At 35.1% G+C, this 24,592-nt stretch overlaps 1 protein-coding gene across 1 annotated transcript in view; it reads left to right on the top strand.

Annotated features, from left to right (window-relative positions):
- The first annotated feature begins 2,259 nt into the window (after positions 1 to 2,259).
- TMPRSS11F (transmembrane serine protease 11F) overlaps positions 2,260 to 24,592 on the top strand; it is an 83,162-nt gene continuing 60,829 nt past the window's right edge. The window contains exon 1 of the mRNA XM_007496374.2: positions 2,260 to 2,383. Within this exon, the coding sequence (XP_007496436.1) occupies positions 2,373 to 2,383 (11 nt within the window). The 5' untranslated portion in view covers positions 2,260 to 2,372. The remainder of the gene's footprint in view (positions 2,384 to 24,592) is intronic.

Genomic DNA, 24,592 nt, shown 5'->3' with positions numbered 1-24,592 from the left:
ATTTTCCCTTTATTCACTGATGGAAATACATTCAGTATACCTTGATAAACTTGAGAAAATTCCAATAATCCTGCATATAATGTTAAAGCAGGAAGGAACACTGGAAATCATCTAGTCCTGTTCATTTTGTATATAGATGAGGAAATAAGACAGAAAGGTAAGGTAACATATTGAAAAACATATAGCTTTAGAGGAATATGCAGGCAATACTAGTCTTCTGATATGCAAATTAGAATTTGTTTTCTTTTTGTTAATCAGGTTTTCATTCTATCCACTGGAATATAAAAATCTTCAGGCAAGGGTATTTATTGTCATTTTTCAGTCATATTTGATTCTTCATAAACTATTTGGTTTTTTTGTAACAAAGATATTGGAGTAACTTGCCATTTCCTCCTTTGGCTTATTTTACAAATGAGAATCTTGGGCAAATGGGGTTAAGTGACTTGGCCAAGGTCACATAGCTAGTAAATGACTGAAGCCATATTTGATCTTAGGAAAATGAGTGTTCCTGATTCTAGGTCTGGCACCCTATCCACTATGCCACTTACCTGCTGGCAGCTGGAGTCTGAAAATGAAGAATAATGGAGTCCATAAACATACATACCATATGTATCCGATGTTGGCCTAAAACCACCAATGATCTAAAGAATAAAGTTTAATTACAAATGTAGAACAAAATAGAAAATATCCTAAAACCAGAAGGAAAGATAAATACTAAAATTTCAAAAAGACTATACACTTTTCTTCATAAATTGAAGTAAAGTCTAATGAAACATGGGATCCTGTGGAATCCAAATGCAGCAATGACACGATATTCCAGAATTATTCAAAATAAATTAAAACCTAAAAGAGCAGGTAAAAACAAAACAAGCATTAGTGTGTATAGCATACACAGGACAAAGAATTTAGAGTAGAAAAACTTGAATCTGTTTTGGCAAATCTCTTCAAAGATGCAAAAGAAAAACTACAGATTAAGAAAATAAATATAAAGGTAAAGGACAAAACAGAAGAAAAGAAACAAAAAAAGCAAAAAATTATTTTAAAATGTTTTTTTTGTAGAGTAAGGAATGTTGGGCAGTTTGATTTTTTTTTAAACCCTTACCTTCTGTCTTGGAGTCAATACTGTGTATTGGCTCCAAGGCAGAAGAGTGGTAAGGGCTAGGCAATGGGGGTCAAGTGACTTGCCCAGGGTCACACAGCTGGGAAGTGTCTGAGGCCAGATTTGAACCTAGGACCTCCCGTCTCTAGGGCTAGCTCTCAATCCACTGAGCTACCCAGCTGCCCCCAAGCAGTTTGATTTTTAAAAAACTTGGAAAGTCCTAAATAAAATTATGAAGAGTGAAATGAATAGAACCAAGAGAACATTATATAAAGATAATTAATATTTGAAGAATAACTTGTAAATGTTCATCTCCAGAGAAAGAATGAAATATAGAAACATGAAAGAATTTATAAATATAGTTTTTTGGTTGGGTGATGCCTTCTGTGGTGTAGGGAGAATTTAGAAATAATGAGAAACCTGGGAATTCTAATGTAACAAACAAATAAATTAATACAACATTTAAAAAAATTTAAACAAGTAAAAACATTGATCTTGAAGACAGGAAGTATAGAGACAACTTAAAGATCAAGGGATGCCAAGAAAGTAAAAAAATCCTGTTACTTCTAGAAATAATATGAGAAAATTGCTCAGAACTTCTGAATTCAAATATAAGGCAAAAACTGGGGCTGTGAAATGGTTTACCCAAGGCCACACTGCTATTTAACCTCAGAGGCAAGACTAGAAACCAAGTCTTTTGACCCAAGTCAAGTACTTTTTTTCAATTTTGTCAGGATGCTTGAGTTTATTCAAAGTTCTCATAATCTACAATTTTAATGACTACATCTAACGTACATAATTTAACTACCTTTAAAGATCCAACTTTTAAATTATAAAGGTCCCAATGGAAAAAATGCAGATAAACACCTCTCAAATAAAAATTGTTAGGTATATTAATTTTAAATACCCTTGAATAAGATGAAGGCATGCCTTGAATTCTGATTCCCTAAAAAGAGAGAATTACCACCAGAATCTCACTGCATGCTTACCTCCACGTGCTGCTTAGAGGTTTCCTTTTCAAGTGCTGGTCATTGTTTACATATTTGTTTGGAATTGACTGGCACATTGGAATTCTACCTCTCTTGCGAAAATGTTCATGGATCTTATCAGCCTATATCAAGACTGAAGTCACTGGAACTGGTCAGACTGGTTCCTGGCTTTATTGCTAGTGACTTCAGTGTTCATCTTTATCTAGCCTTCAAAGCCTCGACTGTATCCTAAGATGATACAGATCAGATGGTGACAGAAGAGAAGGTGCCCGGGTCCTGGGTACATGATGTATGCGTAAGTACTTTGCCAGCTTTGCTAAGGTTTGCCAATGATAGTAGAGCTGTACTAGGTGCTAAAGTCAAAGATGGGATGGGCAGTCTTTTTGGAAATTGGATTCGTGAGACAGGTTTCTCTTTCATGTTACAATATTTTAGGTAGAATTTTGTAAGGAGGTCCTTTGGACTGAAGTTTTACTGGATGAATTATGTTTCTATTTTTCTAATAGAAATAGGCAAGTGATGTAATTATATAAGTTCTACTTATATTCTAAATATCAGGAAGGAATTCTTTTTACGTTTAGTCTTGTTTTTTCATTCAATATTTATTGGTACTCTGCTATTCATATGAAGTTTTACACTTCAATATATTCTATTTATGAGAGTGAAAAATTTCAACATATTCTACTTTTGAGACTCACATTTTTCTAAAAAAATAGGAAAAGATTCATGTCATTATAGTATAATAAAAAATAAAAAGGATAATCACTGCATTTTACTCTAAATTAAACAATTTAAAACTAAAAAACCTCTTTGTAAAAAATTTGCAAACAGTAAAATTATAGTATCTGAATATAGATTTTCATTGTACATTTAATTCCTAAATAAGAAATTAATTGATAAATTTGAGATATAGTATTACACTTCTTATTACTGTTACTATCCACTGATTCCAACCTCTTTAATTATCTTTATTTAACTATTTTGAATTGATTCTCTATATAATTCTTCTATTCATATTTAGACAGGTACTTCTCATCCCTCCAACAGATTTTAAACTTCACGAGAGTAAGAATTTGTTTCATTCTTTGTATTTGTTTCTCCAGCAATTAGCACAGTACCTAGCAATTAATAGGCATTTAATAACTACTTGTTGACAGATTGATTGCTATTACTTTATAAACTAAGAAACGAGTTCTCTTATTGACTCTTTACTATCTTATTTCACTTACTTCACTTCTCTGAGTTTCAATTTCTATAATGAGAGGATCAGATCCTTTAATCTCTAAGGTTTCTTTTAGCTGTGAACATGACCTAACTATGACAACTGTCAATATTAAATGAGACATGTTCTCTTGGTACTAAGTTATATAGTTATGGATGCACAGGACACCAGAGCTACAACATTTATCATAGGGTTCAGACTTTGTTAATAAAAAATAAAGCAAAATATTTTCAGCTTCTAAGGTGGAACAAATGGAGAGAAGAGAAAAAACTATGTTTTTGGTTAATTTTGCATCCACTTCTGTGATTTATAATTAGATTTACTTATTAAGTTAAGTTTTAATACCTTAAAATAAATTTCCTACCAAGGAAGTTCTAGGACAAATAAAAATACCTTCAAACAAAGCAAAAGAAACCAGTTGATTTTCTTGTGAGGTTTTATTGCACTAATTCAGTAGAATATACACATAAAAAACAAAGTGAACAAAGAATCACACTTAATCATCTTTGAAAGAAATGAATTGATTCTTTATAATTAATTCTAATTTGTAGCATACTAGTCTATATTACTGTTGCATTTTGTATGATTGCTCAAGCTACATTTCCTTATCTCGCTGACTCTGAGCTAAGTTCAGAAGTTTAGTTCTGTTGTTAATCACAGTTCTCTTCTTGCCTCAAGGAAATCTGTTATCCTTGAGGAATACAGGTGGACTCCAGGGAATCTGCTCTAGTATCTTTTGAGCATCACGCTGTCCTTCAGAGATGTCTTGTTTGTTATCCAAAAAGCCTTGCTCATATCTCTAACCTTGCAGGTGGACTCAAACAATGAACGTTTCTTAGTCACAGGAGGGAAGGAGAGGGTTGTTGTTGGCTCCTCATTCCCAGATTCCAAGCAGTTGCAGTGTCATTGTTCCCAGGATGCTGCGAGCCCTATAACCAATTCATTATTTTCCTTATATATCCAGCTCTGTTCTTTGTTCTATACTTATGAAAAAGAAGATATACCTCTTCTTTTGGTTCATTGACTTAATGGAGCCAGCCATTTGTCTCACTTTATTAACTGGTTCATATCTTGCTAATAAACTGATAAATCTCAGAATTTGGCATCTTTCTTTACCATTATTAAATTCTCCTGAGACCCTTTGGAAATGTAAGGCTACCTTCCTGCTTATTGCTATTCTATAGAAGCCATAAGGAATCTTTTTCCCCTAATTAATGTTTCAGTCTGCTCATGTTTTCTTCCTTTATATCTCAAGGTCTTATTATTGCAGATGGAGCCTAGAGGATGTTTGTCTATTTTAGTTGCAAGATTCAGCTCTATTCCTCCCCTATTGCCCTCAGGCAGGCCCTTATCAGCCACCTGGACTCTATTGTCATTGACTCACTTGGAAGTTTTCTTGCCTTGCTCTTCTTCTCAGTATAATCCAGCTTTATAAAGATTCCAGAATCATCTCTCCTGCACACAGCTAATCAAGTTACTCTGTGCTCAAAAAAAACCCCATGACTGGACTGAAGCCACTAAGCATGGTGCTGTTGATAATAGAATGCTTGATAGGGGCTCAGTCACGTGTTAATTCAAAATATTCTACAGTCACTTCATACTAATGTAACTAAGACAAAGCTCTCCGAACATCAGTTTCCTCCTCTCTAAAGTGGATAATATAGTAATACTTCACAGGGTTATTCTTAAATTCAAATTAAAAAATGAACATAAGCCACTTTGCAAATCTTAAAGTGTTACCTAAATGTCAGCTATTATGATTGAATACAATTTAATATCTTGTTTCTGTCATTCAAAGCCCTTAACAATCTGGACCCTATAACATAGGAGTAAACTTATTTTGCTTTCTTCTACACTTTTTTTCCATTCTTGTCACAATGTGCTCACTATCCTTTGCCCTACTTTCTCCAAAAGAATAATGTTTTTATGTCTCTTTGTCTTTGGTCGTTTCCTCCCCTGGGAGAAGATTGCCCTCTTTTCTCTTCTATTTTGGAAGTCCTCTGGAAAAAAAATATTCCAAATACTGCCATTTCTAGAAAACCTTCCCCACCAGCAGAGTATTTAATGTCTTTCCCTATAAAACCTCTCATGGCACTTTGTTTTCTGTCTCTCGTATACTTACCATGTAAATTTGAACATTTTTGTATGTACACACACACACACACACACACACACGCACGCACGCACGCACGCGCGTGCACTTTAACCAGACTACAAGATCCTTGAAGGCAAAGGTAGTATATTATCTGAACAATGTGTCTCCCCCAGAGCTTACCAGACTGCTTCTTCATGCAGTAGATCCTTAGTAATGTTTGTCGTAGAGTACTGATAATTTTATTTTTTATTATCTAGATCTTGGAAAGTTGGACAAAGCAAATTCTATCAAGGAATCTGATATGGTAGGGCTTGGGGTGTGGAATAGGCTAAAGTATGTAGTAGATATTCCTCACAGAAGGAATCTTGTTCCAAGGTAAATAAGTGAGATGTCATTCATCTCCATATAATTATGTTGTTATAAATTCATCATGACTATCATTAATCATAATCCCCTGCTCTTTTTTCAACCCTTGATACATATTGAAAGTACTCTATATTATTATAGAAAGTACCACTATACTAAATAATTTTGACATAATTCTCATTAGAAAAGTGATAGTCTAAATGAAATCCTAATGACGAGAAAGACACAATTCACCACTTTCTATCTTACTACATAAGAAGACTATTCAAAATCTTTTAAAAATAGATTCATAAATTATTCTAAAAAGTGTAAGGACAATAATATCAACTGTACTTATCAAATGGAAGAGTCAAGAGTTAAATGCCAAAGATCAAAGACAGAATAGATATAATTATTAACTAGCAAATCATAGAATCAGACCAACATCTAGACCAACTTCTTCATTTTCCACAACACAAAGTAAGATTAATAGGATATTTGACTATTTATAGGATTTAGTTAATAGATTTTGGTAAGAAAAGATGTTGTTATTAAAGGGTTTAAGGTAGTCAGTCCTTTAGATAGTTTGATATCTATTAAACAATTGAACACTAGGATATTTTTTGTCTAACAGCCACATTGTTTTACAAATTGATTTATATTTGGATTATTGATTATTGAGTTAATATTCAGATGATCAAGTGCTCTATTTTTTCCTTATCTTAAAAACATCTTAAAATCATTTCCATTTCTTCTCCATTCTCGTAAAGGTATATTTTCCTCCTGGACTGCTGTTTCTATTATTCTTTTTTTTAAACCTTAACTCCCACAAAAGGAGCTGCTAAAAACATTTTTATACATACAGGTCATTTTCCTTTTCTTTTGATCTCATTGGTATTGGCAGGTCAAAGAGTATGCACAGTTTTATAGTCCTTTGTCCATAGTTCCAAATTGTTTTATAGAATGATGGGATTAATTCATAATTACTCCAACAGTATGTTAGTATCATCATTTTTCTATATCCCTTTCAGTATTTGCTATTTTCCTTTGCTGTTATATAAACCAATCTGATAGGTGTGAGGTGGTGCCTCAGAATTATTTTAATTTCTATTTCTCTATTCCATTGTGATTTAGAGTATTTTTTTTCATATAACTATAGAGACCTTTGATTACTTCTGAAAACTCCCTTTTCATATCCTTTCACCAATTTTCAATTGGGGAATGAGTTGTTTTCTTATATAAATTTGGCCCAGTTCTCTAAATATTTGAGAAATGAGGTCTCTATTAGAGAAATTTGCTGTAAATTTCGACCCCCTTCCCCAATTTCCTGCTTTCCTTCTAATCTTTGCTGCATTGGTTTTGTTTGTACAAAACCTCTTCATTTTGATGCAATCAAAATGATCTTTTTTTATGTCTCATACTGCTCTCTGTCTCTTATTGGGTCATAAGTTCTTCCATTATCCATTATTATGTCAGATAAAATTGTCCATAGTCCCCTAATTTACTTATGACATAACCTTTTATGTCTAAAATTTGATTCCATTTTGATCTTATTTTAGTCTATGGTGTGAGATGTCAGTCTAGTCTTCATTTCTACTAAATTGCTTTACCAGTTTTCCTAGCAATTTTTGTTGAATAGTGATTTTTTGTTCCAAAATCTTGGATCGTGGGTTTGTCAAACATTAAATTACTATGGGCATGTACTACTGTATATTGGATTCCTAATCTATTCTAGTGATCCTCCACTCTCTTTCTTAGACAATACCAGGTTTTTCTGATAATTGCCACTTTGTAATACAATTTGACACATGCTTCTGCCACCAAATAGTTTTTTAGTGCAACCTCTCAATCTTAACAGTCCACCACCTCTAAACTTTAACTATATTAACATGAAGAGAACCTCATACCCTATAATATACCATACACCTGCAGAAAATGTGGATGACTGCTTGAGTCTTTTTGAGCTCGAATCTTTTATAAATCAACAATAATATAACTGTATAGTATAGTGAAATGAGCAGTGAATTTAGAATCAGAAGACCTAGGGATCATGCTCTGTTATATAGTTGTCATGTGAGTTAGGCAACCTCTCGGATACTGTAATTTTTTATCTTTAAAATGAAGGTACTGGGGGGCAGCTGGATAGCTCAGTGGATTGAGAGCCAGGCCTAGAGATGGGATCTCCTAGGTTCAAATCTGGCCTCAGACACTTCGCAGGTGTATGACCCTGGGGAAGTCACTTAACCCCCATTGCCTAGCCCTTACCAATTTTCTGCCTTGGAACCAATACACAGTATTCATTCCAAGATGGAGGGTAAGAGTTTAAAAAATAGATAAAATGAGGGCACTACATTCAACACAGTGTTATTCCAAGCATCAAATTATAGAATGAATATAAAATGTTCAGTAAGCCTCTAAATAATTCATAAATACCTACAACTAACTTCTACTACTACTACTACTATGATCACCACCACCTCTACTACTTATTATTATTATCAATAATTCCCAATTTTTTTTAAACCCTTACCTTCCATCTTGGAATCAATACTGTGTATTGGCTCCAAGGCAGAAGAGTGGTAAGGGCTAGGCAATGGAGGTCAAGTGACTTGCCCAGGGTCACACAGCTAGGAAGTGTCTGAGGCCAGATTTGAACCTAGGACCTCCCATCTCTAGACATGGCTCTCAATCCACTTAGCGACCCAGCTGCCCCCAATAATTCTCAGTTTTTAAGGATAGAAATGATCCTGGGCATATCACTATCCTATTATTTTATATTTAATGTCCTGAGGATCATTACATAGATTAGATAACTAATTTTTGCTGCTGATTAAACATTACGATATAAATTCATCTTCTATGAGTTTACTGGAAGAATCTTTGATACAAATTCAGTAGCAGAGTAATCAATGGATGAATCAAAGTATTTATTAAGCACTTAGTGTGTGCAAAATGCCTAGGATACAAAGAGAAAAGTAAGCGACTTTCTAAGCTTGAGTAGCTCACATTCGAATAGCTTCAACAAGTACACAGAGAAGATTTCACACAAAAGTATTTAGTGGTTCATTGGCAAAGCAGATGGTAATATATCTTCATTAAAGCATTTTCCATTGACAAAACTAAATTTACTTCTGATGTTGAACCATTAGATTTTGTCAATGATAAGTCATCTTCTTTAACATGTCATCTTCTTTAACAGGATTTTGATTTCTTTCCATTTTGAAAGCTTTTTATTCATCTAGCTTGCAAATTCTGACTTTTGGCATGGTAACATCTTTCTAAATGTTGATCATGAGTTTTTATAGATCAATGTGATGTCTGTGGGATGGTTGGCAACAGTTCAGACTTATAATTCTCTAGTTCCAATTTGGTTTATTGGTTGAGATTTCAAAGATATTTGTGGTAGAGAGATTTCCAAAAATCCATGGAAGATTATAAGCTTCTGACATATAGACTAGCTACCAGAAAATACATATCTTGTTAAGTTGGTACTAATTTATTGCAAACCCAACTGAGTGAAATTTTGCATACTTTCTTCTGTGTCCTTTGACAATCTGTACTAATCATGAAGTCTTGGCTGCTTTAAGTTAACCCTCCTGTCATTGACCTGGTAACAAATTGCCATCATAAACCCAGATGCCCACAAACTAATCTGTATGATCCAGCCATTTGTCTTAGGCTTCTTTAACAACTTTTTCAATAGTGCTGGTTGAATTTAGTTAGCCAGTCAATAAATATTCATTAAGCACCTACCATGTGTCAGGCACTGTGCTTTGCAATGATGATACAAAGATATGAAAAAATACAGCCACTCTTCTAGAGGACTTCAGGAGACTAGGAGATATGCAAACAAATATGTACAAATAACATATACACAGGATAAATTGGAAATACTCTATAGACAGGAAAACACTAAAATGAAGAGGGCTCAATAAAGGCCTGTAGAAGATGGGATCTTAGTTGGAACTTGAAGGAAAGCCATGAGGTAGAGATGAGGAGTAAGAGCATTCTCCAGGCATGGAAGTCTGCTAGAAAGCTGGTTATCATGTGCTTGGAGAATGTCTCTCAATATCAAGGAAAGACTCAACTATTAGGTAACCTGACATATATCAACTGAAAGCAACATTAAGAAAAAACCTTTAGAATAAATAAATTTATTAATACAGATGTTATATAGTGAATAGATTTTATCTTACAAAATAGGGCAAGATAGCTATGCTTGTGTTTTCAGTCTCTCTGTACCTAGAGATATGATAATGCAGAGTAAGTTAGTAAAGGCAAGCATCTGCAAATTATAAAACACAATTACCTCTTCACTATAAGGTTACCTACACAAGAGGCAGATGCTGAAAAATGGAATCAACCACTTGTTCACTCTACTAGTTATTAAACAACTACTTTGACTGCTTTCATCAGCTCCATAGCAACTGCAACTATTCCTCATCTAGTCAATGTACATGTGATATTATTATAAAATACATAAAATGAAGATATAGAAGCATCATGTATTAAGGCTTCTGTTGTACAACTATAATGTACAGTCCCAAGAGAAGAAGGGCTTGGGGGTCGATTTATTCCTATACTATTTGATTTTTCATAAACTATTACCCATACTCAGGTTAGGTCTTCAAACCTTGAAAGAGCTGTAGAGACCAGAGTTGAGGCATGCATGGTGCAATAGTGTGATTCCAGGGGACCCTGTGTGTTAGCTCAATGCTTGAATGCATTGGAGTTGATGGTTGCTTTTTGTTGCCTCTGTGTGACTCAGTACAGAAGGCTTAGGGCACTGAGGAAATGTCCAAGCAAAGTTGCTGTATTGGCACTTGAGTAGGAAGGGCTGATAACTCAGAGGATCTTTAAAAAAAGAGAGTGATTCTGCCTTTTCCTCTCTTCTTCCTTTGACTGTGCAAAGGGCAGATAGTGTATCCAGGGAAGGATGAGCTGAAGGGAATGCCTTTCTCCTCAACTCCTGTATAAATATCAAACTGTGACCACATGGCAGCTAAAGTATGAGTTCTGTCTAGGTGATCCTGAGCCTGGGTTTGAGGCTGTGTCTGCTGAGTCGATTCTTGAGTATAGGACCCTCAAGGAGCCTTCAACCTAATGGGAGAAGGTTACAATCTAGAGCAAAGGGGCATCATAGTGGAGAGAGAAAGAGAAAGGCTCTGGCTCTGGGACCCAGGAGACATTTTCATGAGTACACCGGGCTTGGCACTTTAATACAGCTTTTCCCCCTGAGACTTTACCAAGAATTATTTTTCACTTAGCTCAGAACGTAGTATTCATTCTCTATTATTACACTATTTCCTCTCTTCTCTTCCCTCCCTGTTATCAACGTATCCCTCTATAATCACCTTGCTCCTTGAACACTCCTTCCAGTTAGCATGTCTCCTCCCTTCTCTTTAACTTCAGCCCCATGCTAACTCAACTGTGGCCATTTTGAAATTTGGTAAAATAAAGGGAAGCTGTCATTATCTTTTCATGAGATGCCACTCTCCAGACTGTTGACATTCTGCCTGATACCATCATTTCAGGAAATATGTCAGCATTGCCATACTTCACTCAAGCTTGAACTCACTTTCTGGACATTTTTCTTTGACATTCATTTTACTTCCACATAGGTGTCCTTTATCTCCCTTCCCTTGCTCTTTTCTCTCCTACCTTCCCTTTTGCTATTATCTTTCCTCATTAGAATGCCAGATACTTGAAGGTAGGAACTGTCTTGTTTGCTTGTATTTGTATCTCCAGGGATTAGCACAGTCCCTGCAATATAGTGTTTAATAAATTATGTGTATCTGTATGTATTCTGCTTCTGTTATGTATTCCCTTTCCTCTTTCTCTTTTCCCTTTCCCTTTCTTCTATATTTAATTATTTTTCTCCTCTGTCTTTGTTTCCTGGTTACTATCTTTGTCATAAGCTTCTTTCATGTTCTTCCTTCTCTTTTTCTAGCCTCTAGCAATACCTTTTTCTCTTACTCCTTTATTTTCTAAGTATTCTTCTTTATCATATTTTGTCTTCATATTTTTCTTAGTTACATCAACTATTTTTGTTATCTTATTATTTGTTTTATTTTTATCTTCTTACTCTATTCCCCTTTAACCATTTTCTTCTCTTCCTCCTTTTTTCTCTCCTCCTTTTAAAAAATTTTCCAGAATACATGTTGATGAATTTAAAAAATATTTGTTTTCTGACATTTTTCAATCTATGTTCTCTCCCACTTATCACTTTCCCTTACCAAAGAGGGCCACAAATATAAAAAGGCTGTGTATATATATATATATATATATATATATATATATATTACCACATAACATTTTCATGTTCATCATTTTGTGAAAAAGACATATGACTTGCACTACAGCAAAATTCATGGAGGAAATAAAAGGAAGAATGGTATGTTTCAGTCTGAATTCAGATTCCATCAGTTCCTTTTATGGCAAAGGATTTTCCATTATGAGTTCCTTGGAGATGTCCTGGATCCTTGACTTGTTGATGATAGTTAAGTCAGTTCATTTTTCAGAGTTGATCATAGCACATTATTGTGGTTAGTGTGTACAACATTCTCCTGATTCTGCTCACTACATTTTGCATCACTTCATATTTATTTTCCAGGGTTTTTGTGGTCATTTGTTTGTCATTTCTTATGGCACAATAGCATTTCATTATAATCTTATACCACAACTTATTTAGCTATTCCCCAATTGATGGACATCCCTTCAGTTTCCAGTTTTTTGCCACCACAAAAAGAGTTGCTAAAATATTTTGGACAAGTAGGATCTTTTCCCCTATCTTTAATCTCTTTGGGATAAAGACCTAGTAGTGGTATTCCTGGGTGTAAGTGTATACACAGTTTTATGGCTCTTTGGGCATGATTCCAGCTTGCTCTTCAAATTTGTTGTATCAGTTCACAGTTTCACCAAAAATATGTATCGCAATGTTTCCACATCCCCTACAAAATAGATCATTTTCCTTTTTTTGTCATGTTGGTCTGTGTGGTCAAGAATCATGCATAACAAAATTATCTTGCAATATATAAGAAAAGTGAGAAGACAGTTCTATGTATGCTTGATTGCTACTTTTAGGAGTATAATATCTAGTTTTAATATAATTGAAATTTTTAAACCTAATAAGATACAGCTCTAAACTGGACTCAAAAGTGGTTAGAGCTTATTCATTTTATACTAAATCAGACAAGTTTTCACTTACAAACATGACTCTATTTACCCGCCAAAAGCAAAGTATGCATTTTGCACTTTTTTTCACATAGCAATGAGTAATTTATGTAGGTTTGTCTTGCCTAGTTATCTCTTATGATCTTTCTTTGTCATCAATTGCCCAGGTTTATAACTACACTTTAGAATTTTTTATAAAAATAAGGAGAAGTATTCCTCTTGATGAGAAAGGAAGAAGTCTTGGTAGTTTTTATAAATATTTGTGGTTAAGGCATTGCTGATTATTTTTCTCCCCAATAGGATACAAACTCCCAGAGAATAGCAACTATTTTGGCTTTTGCCTTTTATATTCTCAAAATTTAGCACAATGATTTAGATATAGTAGATGCCTAATAAATGTTTACTGATCGATTATAGGTTGATTGATTAGTTGGTTGAAAAGAGCAAGTCTCTATTTATATCCACACAGAAGAATCAACCCTGGGAACCTGGCCCTCATTAACATTGAGCTCTCACTGACTAACTTAACTAGGCACAGTCAGATAAACTATGAACTTCAAGTCGCACTTACATTTTCCATTACATAAGATTATGATATTTGCTTATCTCTTAAATAGAATATAACTCTATATCTTATCTAACCATTGGGCTTGAGGTCACTACACTCACATTCTGTTGTATTTGTTCAATACATTTAGTAACACAAGGTGCACTTAAGATCTGATTATCACCTTGAATGGTTCAGCCATTTTTCCATTGTGTCCAATTCTTTGTGACCCAATTTGTGGTTTTCTTGGGAAAGATACTGGAATGGTTTGCCATTTTCTCTCTTCAGCTTGTTTTTTATAGATGAGGAAACTGAGGCAAATAGGGTTAGGTGACTTGCCCAGAGCCTCTTAGTGTCTAGTGACTTAGCTACTAAGTGTTTGAGGCCACATCTGAACTCAAGAAAGCTGAGTCTTTCTGAGTAGAGGTCCAGCACTATACACTGTACCACCTAGCTGCCCATCTTATCTATATAATAGGAATAAATGATGTTAAAAATGAATATTACTTAGTTGGCTTGCTGATCTGTCACTTTCCTATCTATATATACTTTAGATCACATTCTCTTTTGCTTAAAATGAACTACTCTCCACATATTGAATCCTGACTCATATCTATCTATCTATCTATCTATCTATCTATCTATCTATCTATCTATCTATCTATCTAAAACCCTTACCTTCCATCTTGGAATCAATACTGTGTATTGGTTCCAAGGCAGAAGAGTGGTAAGGGCTAGGCAATGGGGGTTAAGTGACTTGCCCAGGGTCACACACCTGTGAAGTGTCTGAGGCCAGATTTGAACCTAGGACCTCCTGTCTCTAGGTCTGGCTCTCAATCCACTGAGCCACCCAGCTTCCCCCTCCTGACTCATATTTAAAGTCCAAATCAAATAAGTAACTTTCCATGATATCCCTGTATAATAATTAACTCTATTCCCTCATATCTCATAAAGTATTTTGCAAGTTTCTAATGCACTTGTTATACCAGAAAATAATTTAATTGCTTTTTAGTTTAATTTGATTAGAAAAGTTTGCAATGAAATTTTAATATGTAGTTAGCTCATTACTAGTTGCAAATATTGAAGAAGGAAAATGATTCAGGATCATATACAAGTTTATGTTGGAACACTAGAAAATTTATGAGGAAGTAGCATGGAACTGTAGAAAGAGTGCTAAGCTCGGGATAGGAGCCCATCTGAGCTCTTCCACATACCACCTGGATGAGTGGAAAAGTCACCTAATCTCTACCTCTTAGTTTCTTATTTTTTTAAATAAATGTATTATATTAACTTAGTCTAAAGTTCCTGCCAGTTTTAAATCTGTTCTCCCATAATCCTGTGGAATGAGAAGGAAAAGCCCAAGCCAACAAACTATTCAAATATATAGCTGGTGAGTGACTGCTCACTTCCTATGCTATGTAAGTGACCTTTTAGAAATGTAGCATATTAAGATTCTGGGCCATGCTAATTTTGTTTATTTAACATGCAAATCAAATTAGTTTTAAATGAGAACATTGTTGACCTTTTTTATCTGGAGCATTTGAAATGCCTTAATCACAGATCCTCCCTCTGAACTAGATTGTGCAAAACTTGGTTTCAAGTAGTCATCTTAGCTAATCGCAGCGTCAGCTGACAGCAGCGGGCATCCACATTTAACCTGGAGATTCCATTCCTCAAAGAGAATCAGCAGCTGGTGTCAGCAGCGTGTTAGTGCTGACTCAGTGGTTGCTGGTGCACAGCACGCCCAGTTACTGACTTGGGGTGGGAATTCTGCCAGAGTCTTTCTCCTGTTGGCATTTGTTTCTAAAACCAGAGCCAGTAGTGTGTATACATGTACACATGCATGCTGGTTTATCAATGGGATATCAACAATTGAACAAATGTTCTCATTGTAGCATAGGGGATAGAGCCAACCCTCAGAGGCAGGAAGACCAGGATTCCAGTGAGTCCTACCTCTGACACATACTCTTTGTGGGAGACTGAGCAAGGTGTTTGACTTTTCCGTGTCTCGGGCAATTCTCATAGATTAGAAGGTCTAGAAAAGCTATTTACTACCTGCTTTTGGAAAAAGATGCTTCCTCCTTGGGTATTTCCTAAATCTGTAGATTACAGAGCAGACCAAAGAAAGTTTATATACACACGTGTATATATATATATATATATATATACATATATATATATTACACAGAAATATTCCACATATATGCCCCCAAATATAGAGTATATATTTCACAAACATATTTACTGACATATATGTATACATTTACACACATTTATAAAATCCTTTAGCATTTTAAAAGTTAAATATCACAAAAACTATTCTAGGAAATACATGTACAGAATTTTTTTATCAAAAAAGATAAACATTTATATAAGAGAGTCAATATTGTAAACTCCTTAATAGTTTCTGAAATCCTTCATTTATTAGAATCATTTTTGGTCTCCCTTAACTCTTTTAAATAACTATCTCCATGAGAGCCACCAAAAGTCAGAAATGGTCCATCATTGGCTGCTCCTGTCTGAGTCTGAAGCTCAAGGCCTTGGCCAAAAAGCCTATTCTATGCCCTCAAAATTTTCAGTAGGTTAAATTGGACATAGTTTTATTTGTTCACCTGTTACAGTGAAATGAAACTAAAAATTGCAATTTCTAAATTCCTCCTAGAAAGTATCTTGGTGGTGATAACATCTTTGTCTATTCTTTGCACAGGGATGTTCCGATGAGCTTTGTGAGATGCTGCCTGTTAGTTGAAGCAAATTTTAAGTCAAGAAACCAAGAATCTACTGGATTCTTATGATTATTCTGTGAAATGATGTAGGGAACACAAAAGTAGCCATTTCTGTTTTAGAAAACATTATGACCTTCTTAGATGAGTTTTATATCTGAAGAATTAGAGAATAAGACAATATATGATCAAATGCTGAATTTAACTCAAAAGTTCAGTTGGTCATTGCATAGATTATTATATTTTTCTTATGCTTATATAATTTTTGTCTTTTGCATCATATTATTTGTGTAATATTGATGATGAGGAGGATGATGATGGTAATGGTAGTAAGCATTTATATATTGCTTTAAGATTCATGAGTTACTTTATATATGTTAACTCATTTATCTTTGAAACAATCTTATCAATTATGATAATAGGTGCTGTTATTTTATAGATGAGGAAAGTGAAACAGAGAGAAGTTAACTGACTGGTCAATGTACATACAACTGGTAAGTGTTTGAGATAGGATTTGAACTCAGGTTTCTTGACTACAAACCCAGTACCTTTATATCATCTAAGTGGCTATTAGTAACTATATATTATATTTTCATAACCTATATGTATATATATATATATATTTCTATTATATATTTCATGTGAGACCAGATCTTCTTGTCTTCTCAATACCAAGCAAACAAGATACACAAACGAGTAGTTTTTGAAATAACAAATTCATCAATGATTAGACTATAAAAATTATATGTGGAATAACTGACATACAACACGGAGTTTCTAAAGAATTTTCTTCTTACTGAGTATGTGTAATGTAATTTACATATAATGACCACAAGAAACTTTTATGTAATTCTAACATATTTTCCATCCATATTATTGTTCTTTCTACAGTTTCCCTCTGCAAGTTTCTTTAGTTCTCATTTCTTACAAAAATCACATTGGGGCCATGACTTTATTTCCTTTCTCCAAGGTCAAGAATGCTTAGATCTGATTGAGAAAGAAGGACCTCTGAGTAACAAGGTTGAAATTGCAAGAAACAGGGAGTGAGGTTGGAGTGTTGTTGAGCAAAAAGGAGCCACCAACAGGGACTAGAAAGAGAATTATAATGAGATAGCTATATAGAAGAAAGGACCATAAAAACTTATCTAATAGTAACTAACTCTCATTCCTATATCCCTTTAATGCTTATAAAAGGATGTGAACTCCTAGAGGATAGGAACTATTTTTCATTTAGTCTATGATTTCCTAGTGCCGAGCACACAGTAGGTGCTTAATATGTGTTTATTAGTTTGGAAATGGATTCACGAAGTCCTTTATCTCAGCAATGAGAGGCATTTCAGTGTATTGGAGAAAATCATGATGAAATGGGTTCAAGTACTACTTTTAATTCACTCAATTCCTCAGGTTGCTCTCTAAAATTAGATGTTGGCCATAGATAAAGTTCCAATCTACAGAAGGAGTTCTTTCATTGGGAGGTTTTTTTTAATACCAATGAAATCATAGGTCCAGTACATGCCCCATACCTTTCCTTACAACACTCTAAAGTGGCTAGTATAGATAATTCACATGCTTTCTAACTAGCTTGAGCAATGACTTTTGTTGAAGAAATCTGAGCTAGACCACTGATGAACGAATGAATAAAAGATATTAAGTACTTAATATGTTTCAAGCATTAGAGATACAAAGAGAAAACATAAGAATAGTCCTTATTCTCAAGGAATACACATTTATTAGAGGAGAAAAAAAACTTTAAAAAATCAGCTATAGAATAGATGAAAAGTTCCAGAAATCCTAAGAGTGAAGTAAAGAGGCAGATGACAAGGTTCAGGGGTTTTCTAAGATAAATGAGTAGGTCAGCTGACAGTGCTAGGGTTCTGAAGGATATAGAAGCAAGCCACATGGGAAAGCCAGGAATACCTTAGAGCACAAGATAAGTAAGGACTGGTGGTCTTCCATCTCACCAGAAGCAATAAAGTTCCATCTCCTCTAAGCCATACAAGCAGTGAAAAAGTCTGATTAGAGGCAGGATGATTGCTGCCAGGGAAGGGAGGAGAGAGAAAAGACTAGAGGAAGGGTGCCTTTGATGGTGGTTGATTATCCCAGATGAATTTAGGATTCCTCAGGGAGAAGAATAGAGTCAGGGGGAAGTAAAAGGGGTTGCCACCTTCTAGTTAGTGGGCTTTGCATATCATCAGTATAGAAACACTTGTGGTCTAGGAGATTTCTTTCAGACAGTGAGGAAATTCTATCTGTATATACTTCAGGGACTTAAAATGTGAGAATCAAGACTACAAATGTCCCCCTATGAGTATTTCTGTGGAAATCCAGGATAAGTGCAATGTAACTCATGTTGCCTTTTGTGCTAGCCAACAGCACAGAATATATCATCAAATCAGGATGAGCCCCAGGGAACAAGTTTCCCCAGTATTCAAGACACATGAGTACCTTGGATGAAGTCATTTTTATAAGGATGGGAAGATGTTTTCATTTTTTGTTTCTTTTCCACTCTATGGATAAATTTCTAATATCACTTTATTCTTCTTCCTTTTTGAACTGAACTCGAAATGTCATTTTGTAAAACTATGCTCACACATAGTAAGTGCTCAATAAATAGTAGTTGGACTCCCCAACCACAAATATTTATTAAGTATATACTATGTGCAAAGCATGTAGGCAAAGACCAAAAAAGAAAAATCGTCATAGAATCTGAAATTTTGGAGGGGTCTCAGCTTCTATGTAGTCCAAAGTATAACCATATTGGAAAGGAAGCCTTACTAATATTACACTCAACATATGATCTATATCTTCATAAAACTAGTCTACTGAATGAGTGAAAGAATCTTGGTCCTCCTCTAGCTCTTTCAAGCTCCAGGCTGTCTGCTTATATGGATTTATTTTCAATTCAATTCAACAAGTATTTATTAAATGCCTACTATGTTGCAGTCACTGTGCTAGATCCTGGTGAAGTCGTACCTTAGTTAGATATTTAAATACAACTTTAGTTTACTTATTGAAAAATATAAATAACTTTTCTTGGAAGTCATTCTTTTTGGATTATAGCCTACCTTAAAAAATTCTTAATTACCTTCATATCATTTCAAAGATGATTATATATTGCCTTTCTAGTATTATTCATATTCACTTCCACAAACAATAGTACATACCACAGGTATTATATTTCAGAGGTAACATGCTATACTGGAAAACATGCTAGGATTGAAGTTGAGAGGCAGGTTAAAATTCTACCACTTTTTGGTTATCCATTCATGATCCTTAAAACTTTTACATTTCAGTTTTTTCATCTGTAAAATTGGAAGAAATACTGACACAACCTGCCTCACAGGATTGTTTGAGAAAAGCACTTTATATGCTAAAAGATATGAATGCATGATAACTACACTGATTTCTTCTGTTTTTTATTTTTATTTTTTTAAACCCTTACCTTCTGTCTTAGAATCAATACTGTGTATTGGTTCCAAGGCAGAAGAGTGGTAAGAGCTAGGCAATGGGGTTAAGTGACTTCCCCAGGGTCACACAGCTGGGAAGTGTCTGAGGCCAGATTTGAACCTAGGACCTCCCATCTCTAGGTCTGGCTCTCAATCCACTGAGTTCCCCAGCTTCCCCCTCTGTTTTTTAAAGGATCATTGCTAACACTGAAATGGAGACTAATAGAAAAGTACCCAGCAGAATAACATGAAAGATAATGAAATGGATATTTGAGTTAATCATGGTCCTCTTCTGTATTAGTTTTTTCCACAAGATTCTCTGTATAGCATCAGGAATCCAAGTAGAAAGATCAGAGCAGGACCTCACAGACCATCTGATCTCAGTCCTTTCTTTTTATATATAAGGAAATCGAGGCCATAGGAAAGCAAACGATTTACCCAAAGTCACACAGATAATAAGACTCTCTCTCTAGTTTCCTAAATTCTCACCTGTTCCTGCAGGAGAGGAGACAACTGGGCTAACTCTGTCACTCAAATACTCCCTGTTTAGAGGATAGAATAGATATTCAGAAGTTGTTCTGTGTAACCCTGACACACATACTTAGCAAAAAGCCATAAGCCTCTCTTGTGCTGACAATGAACAGGTGAGACATCTGGCTCCACTGGTTTGCATCTGCCCTGGTGACTCTGTTGATCTCCTGGCCCTGTGGGTGTGGTAGACTAACCAGGTGACTATAGTTATTAGCATCAAATGCCGTTGAGGCAGAGCTGCTAGTTAGGTAGCTCTCCTTAGCAGCAGAGCTTAGGGCAACAATATCTACCAAAGGATGGCAGGAACCATAAAAGCTGCGAAGCGGGTTCTTAGTTATTAGCCTCACATCTCTGCCCAGCACCTATGTATACAGAGATAGATGGCCTGAAAGGTGTTTATTAGGCACCAAATGCTATGTTAAGACCTGGGAATTGAAAGACAAGCAGAATGAGATAGTCCCTAACTTCCAGGTGCTAATTCTAGAACAGGAGGGAGACAACACATAAAGGTTAGGTGGAGGTGAGAGAGTAGAGAGAAAAGGACCCATGGAGGGTCACAGCTGCTGGGGACAATATGGAAAAGTCAAGAGATTGAGGTGAGGAGCCTGGAGTGAAGTAAATGTGAATGACCTGGGAACCTCATGAAATGGAGGAGAAGGCTACAGGGATGGAGCCATATTGATTGACAGATTTATCTGTCTCTGATGACTGGTGTTATACAGTGTATTAACATTGAGTCTGAAGCACTGGAAGCATCTTTCAAGATCATAAGATTCTATTGGCCTCACTTCTACAGGTGAGAGCGACTGCTTTTTCTTCCTTTTTGTGCCTTGCTCAAAATAGGCTTCTCTCCTCCATTTCACTTAGAGAGAAGGATTCTATTAGAGAAGCATGTAGAATTGCACGCATCAAATTCAGTGGTTCTCTGGGGATCGAATTATGTTAGTGGGTTGACCATAGGGCTATTACTTTTTGATGAGGTTTAGCTTATAGACTCCTGGAGCAAATAAATTGGAGATTACATCTTTACTTGTGAATAGGCTGAAGTTAGATGGAGAAAACAGTCAAGTATGCCAGTTCTATTTTGAAAAGCTAAATTTACCTTCCTTCCTTCCTTCCTTTCTTCCTTTCTTTCTTTCTTCCTTCCTTTCTTTCTTTCTTTCTTTCTTTCTTTCTTTCTTTCTTTCTTTCTTTCTTTCTTTCTTTCTTTCTTTCTTTCTTTCTTTCTTTCTTTCTTTCTTTCTTTCTTTCTTTCTTTCTTTCTTTCTTTCTTTCTTTCTTTCTTTCTTTCTTTCTTTCTTTCTTTCTTTCTTTCTTTCTCCATCTATCCATCCATCTATCTAAATGTTTGTCCACCTATCCATTTATTTGTTTATTAACCTGATTCAATATAGATCTAGATTGAGTACTCTAATGAATAATCTTTTGAACTATGATGAAAATTGTTTATTGATTACTATAGAAGTACAAATAAGTCAGTTAAATAAATAAGTTATTAATTTATTTACCTGGCTTCCAGAATAAGAGGCATGGGAAAGGGGAAAGAGGAGATAGAGCAAATGAAGATAGAGATACACATAGAGAAATATGACACAGAGATAGAGAAAGTAGAGGGACGGAGGGAAGGAGGGAGAGAGACAGACAGAGACAGAGACAGAGACAGAGAAAGAGAGAGAGAGAGAAGCAGAAAAATGCAGGAAACCATATCTAGCATATTCTTATCTGTTTCCTAGGATCTTAGAATTCAAAATCTGGAAGAGATTTTAAAAGCCATCAAATCTAGTCTCAGTTTATTGATGAGAAAACTGAGGCCCATAGTCATAGTGACTTAACCAGGAATGCAGGTATTGAGTAATAGAGTCAACTTTTGAAATCAGGGCTTTGATTCCAAATTCAGTGCTTGTTTCATTCTAGAGATGGGATTCACATAACCTTTTATCAGTTTCAAACATTTTGCTGAAAATCCTTGATGCAATAGTTTTGTCATTATATTATATATTTCATAAATTAGGTTATTCTTGTTGGCCAAATATACCTTCTTGTTAGCCACAGAAGCTATGTAAAGAGTTGTATGTGAAATGATGGGTTTCTGGTAAAGAATATATTTAACTTATTTGTGATATTGCTTCAGGTCTTAATAATGATTGGACCATAGAATCTTAGAATTACAATAGGAGGGGACTCTCCAAGTTATTTTACCTAAATATTTGAGGGCTATAAGTGACTTAATTGCCTGGATAGATAGATAGATAGATAGATAGATAGATAGATAGATAGATAGATAGATAGATAGATATACAGATAGATAAGGATTTTAGTCATGGTTTCATCTTAGTTTCAATTTTTAAGCGCAAACCTGTTTTTTTTATGTCTTACCTGCCTCACCAGAATGTGTGAATATCACAGTACCATGGTGGGGCTACTTCTATGCATTCATGTTTTGCAATCTTAAGAAAAATACAGTTAAATTAAAAAATCATATCATTTTAGTAATTACAAGGGTGCACCTTCTTCTAATAGTCTTTTTTCTCAATTGTAATACTCTTTGACCTCTAAGTAACATTTGACACTGTTAATCACCCTCTTCTCAATAGTATAGGAATTCATGTTACCACACTCTTCTGGCTCTCCTTCTATTGCTCTGACCACTCCACAGCTCCCTTTGTGGTTCTTTATTCTTTATTTATGTCATACCCTATAACCAGGGGTGTTCCTCAAGCTCTTTTTTATGTCCCCTTCTCTCTTCTCTGGTGATCTCATTAGCTTCAGTTCAGTTATTATCTTTAGGGAGATGATTTTAAAATTTCTATATCTAATCCAATTATCCCTCCTGAGCAATCCAACAATCTCTTGCACATGTCAGCCTAAACATCCTACAGGCATATCAGACTTCAACATGTCCAAAATGGAACTCATTCCCCTTGCCCTCAAATTCTCCCCTTTTCTGAAATTCCTCCATCTCCCCAGTTGGGGCAAGTGACTGGCATAGAGGATAGATACCAAGCCTGGAATTGGGAAGACTCATCTTCTCCAGATCAAATACGGCTTCAGTCATTTACTAGCTATATGATCCTGGGCAAGTCACTTCACTCTATTTGTCACAGTTTCTTCAAATATGTTGTAAAATGTAAATTGGAGAAGGAAATGTTGAATCACTGACAAGATAACCACAAACGGCATCTTGAAGAGTTGGATATGAATAAAGAAAGAACTGAACAACAAAACATCCCCATCACTCAGGCCTTCAACCTCAATGTCACCCACTCATATTCATTCAATATATCCAATCCGTTTCCAAGTCCTGTCATTTCTGCCTTCATAACAAGTTTTATATGTCTCTTTCTCTCCACTCATATAACTACAATCTTAGCTTGGACCCTCACTATCTCTTTCCTGGTTTATTATAAGAATTTTTTAGGTGGTCTCACTGCTTCATGCTTCTCCTTATTCCAACCCATTCTCCACTCACTTTCCAATACCATTTTTCAAAGGCATTTGTATGGCTGTGTTACATGATTATTTAGGCTCCTCTGTTTAGGATTAAATGGTCTTCTTACCCTGGATCCTCTCCATCCTTCCAATTTTTACACTTTACTCCACTCTTCACACTATCACTCAGATTCACTGGTTTACTTGAAGTTCCTTAAGTATGATTCTCTTTCTCCCATCTTCATGTATTTTTACTGGCTGTTCCTCACTCCTGGAATGCTCTTCCCCTTTGCCTCCACTTTCTACCTCTTGTTTCCTTGGATTCCTTAAAAATTCAGCTCAAATTCCCACTCCTTAGGGGATCTTCCTGGTCCCCTCCAGCTACTATTTCTCTTCATTTTTCAGGTTACCTTCATTTAATTGGTATATATCATCTAGGGACAGAGTTTCTCCCACTAGAATGTACGTTGAACATGGGGACATTTTTTTTTGCCTTTCTCATTTTTTTTGTATTTCTTGTGTTTTTACAAGCTACCTAGAACATCAATACCAAATAAATGCCTGTTGTCTGACTCACTGATATAAAGATTGACTTATGGACTTAGATATTCTTTTGCAAAATGCTTTTTTTTTCTATGAAATCAATCAAAAGGGAGCCCCATTTTAACATAAAATATGAATGGCCCATTTTGATAAATTTAAATCAGACCATTAAAACATATTGTCCAACAGAACTGCTTTGAAAATAAGTACATTGAACTTGAGACCAGAGAACCATAGTTTTGAATTTGAAAGAACTTACTTTGTCCAACTTTCTCATTTTGCAGATGATAATATAGACAGTGTAGATAGACAACCATTTTTGTCAGAAATCAACCACACAACTAGTTTGTCAGTAGTTAAAAGAACGTAATGTAAAAGTAATTCTAAACTAAAATATAAACTCTGGGTGTTATATCAATCTTTATGCTTTGGAAAATATAACTGGGGTCA

This window comes from Monodelphis domestica, chromosome 6 (genome assembly GCF_027887165.1).
Source record: "Monodelphis domestica isolate mMonDom1 chromosome 6, mMonDom1.pri, whole genome shotgun sequence".
Lineage (NCBI taxonomy): Eukaryota > Metazoa > Chordata > Mammalia > Didelphimorphia > Didelphidae > Monodelphis > Monodelphis domestica.
The sequence above is the reverse complement of the archived record's forward strand: the minus strand, read 5'-3'. Positions and strand labels throughout refer to the sequence as shown.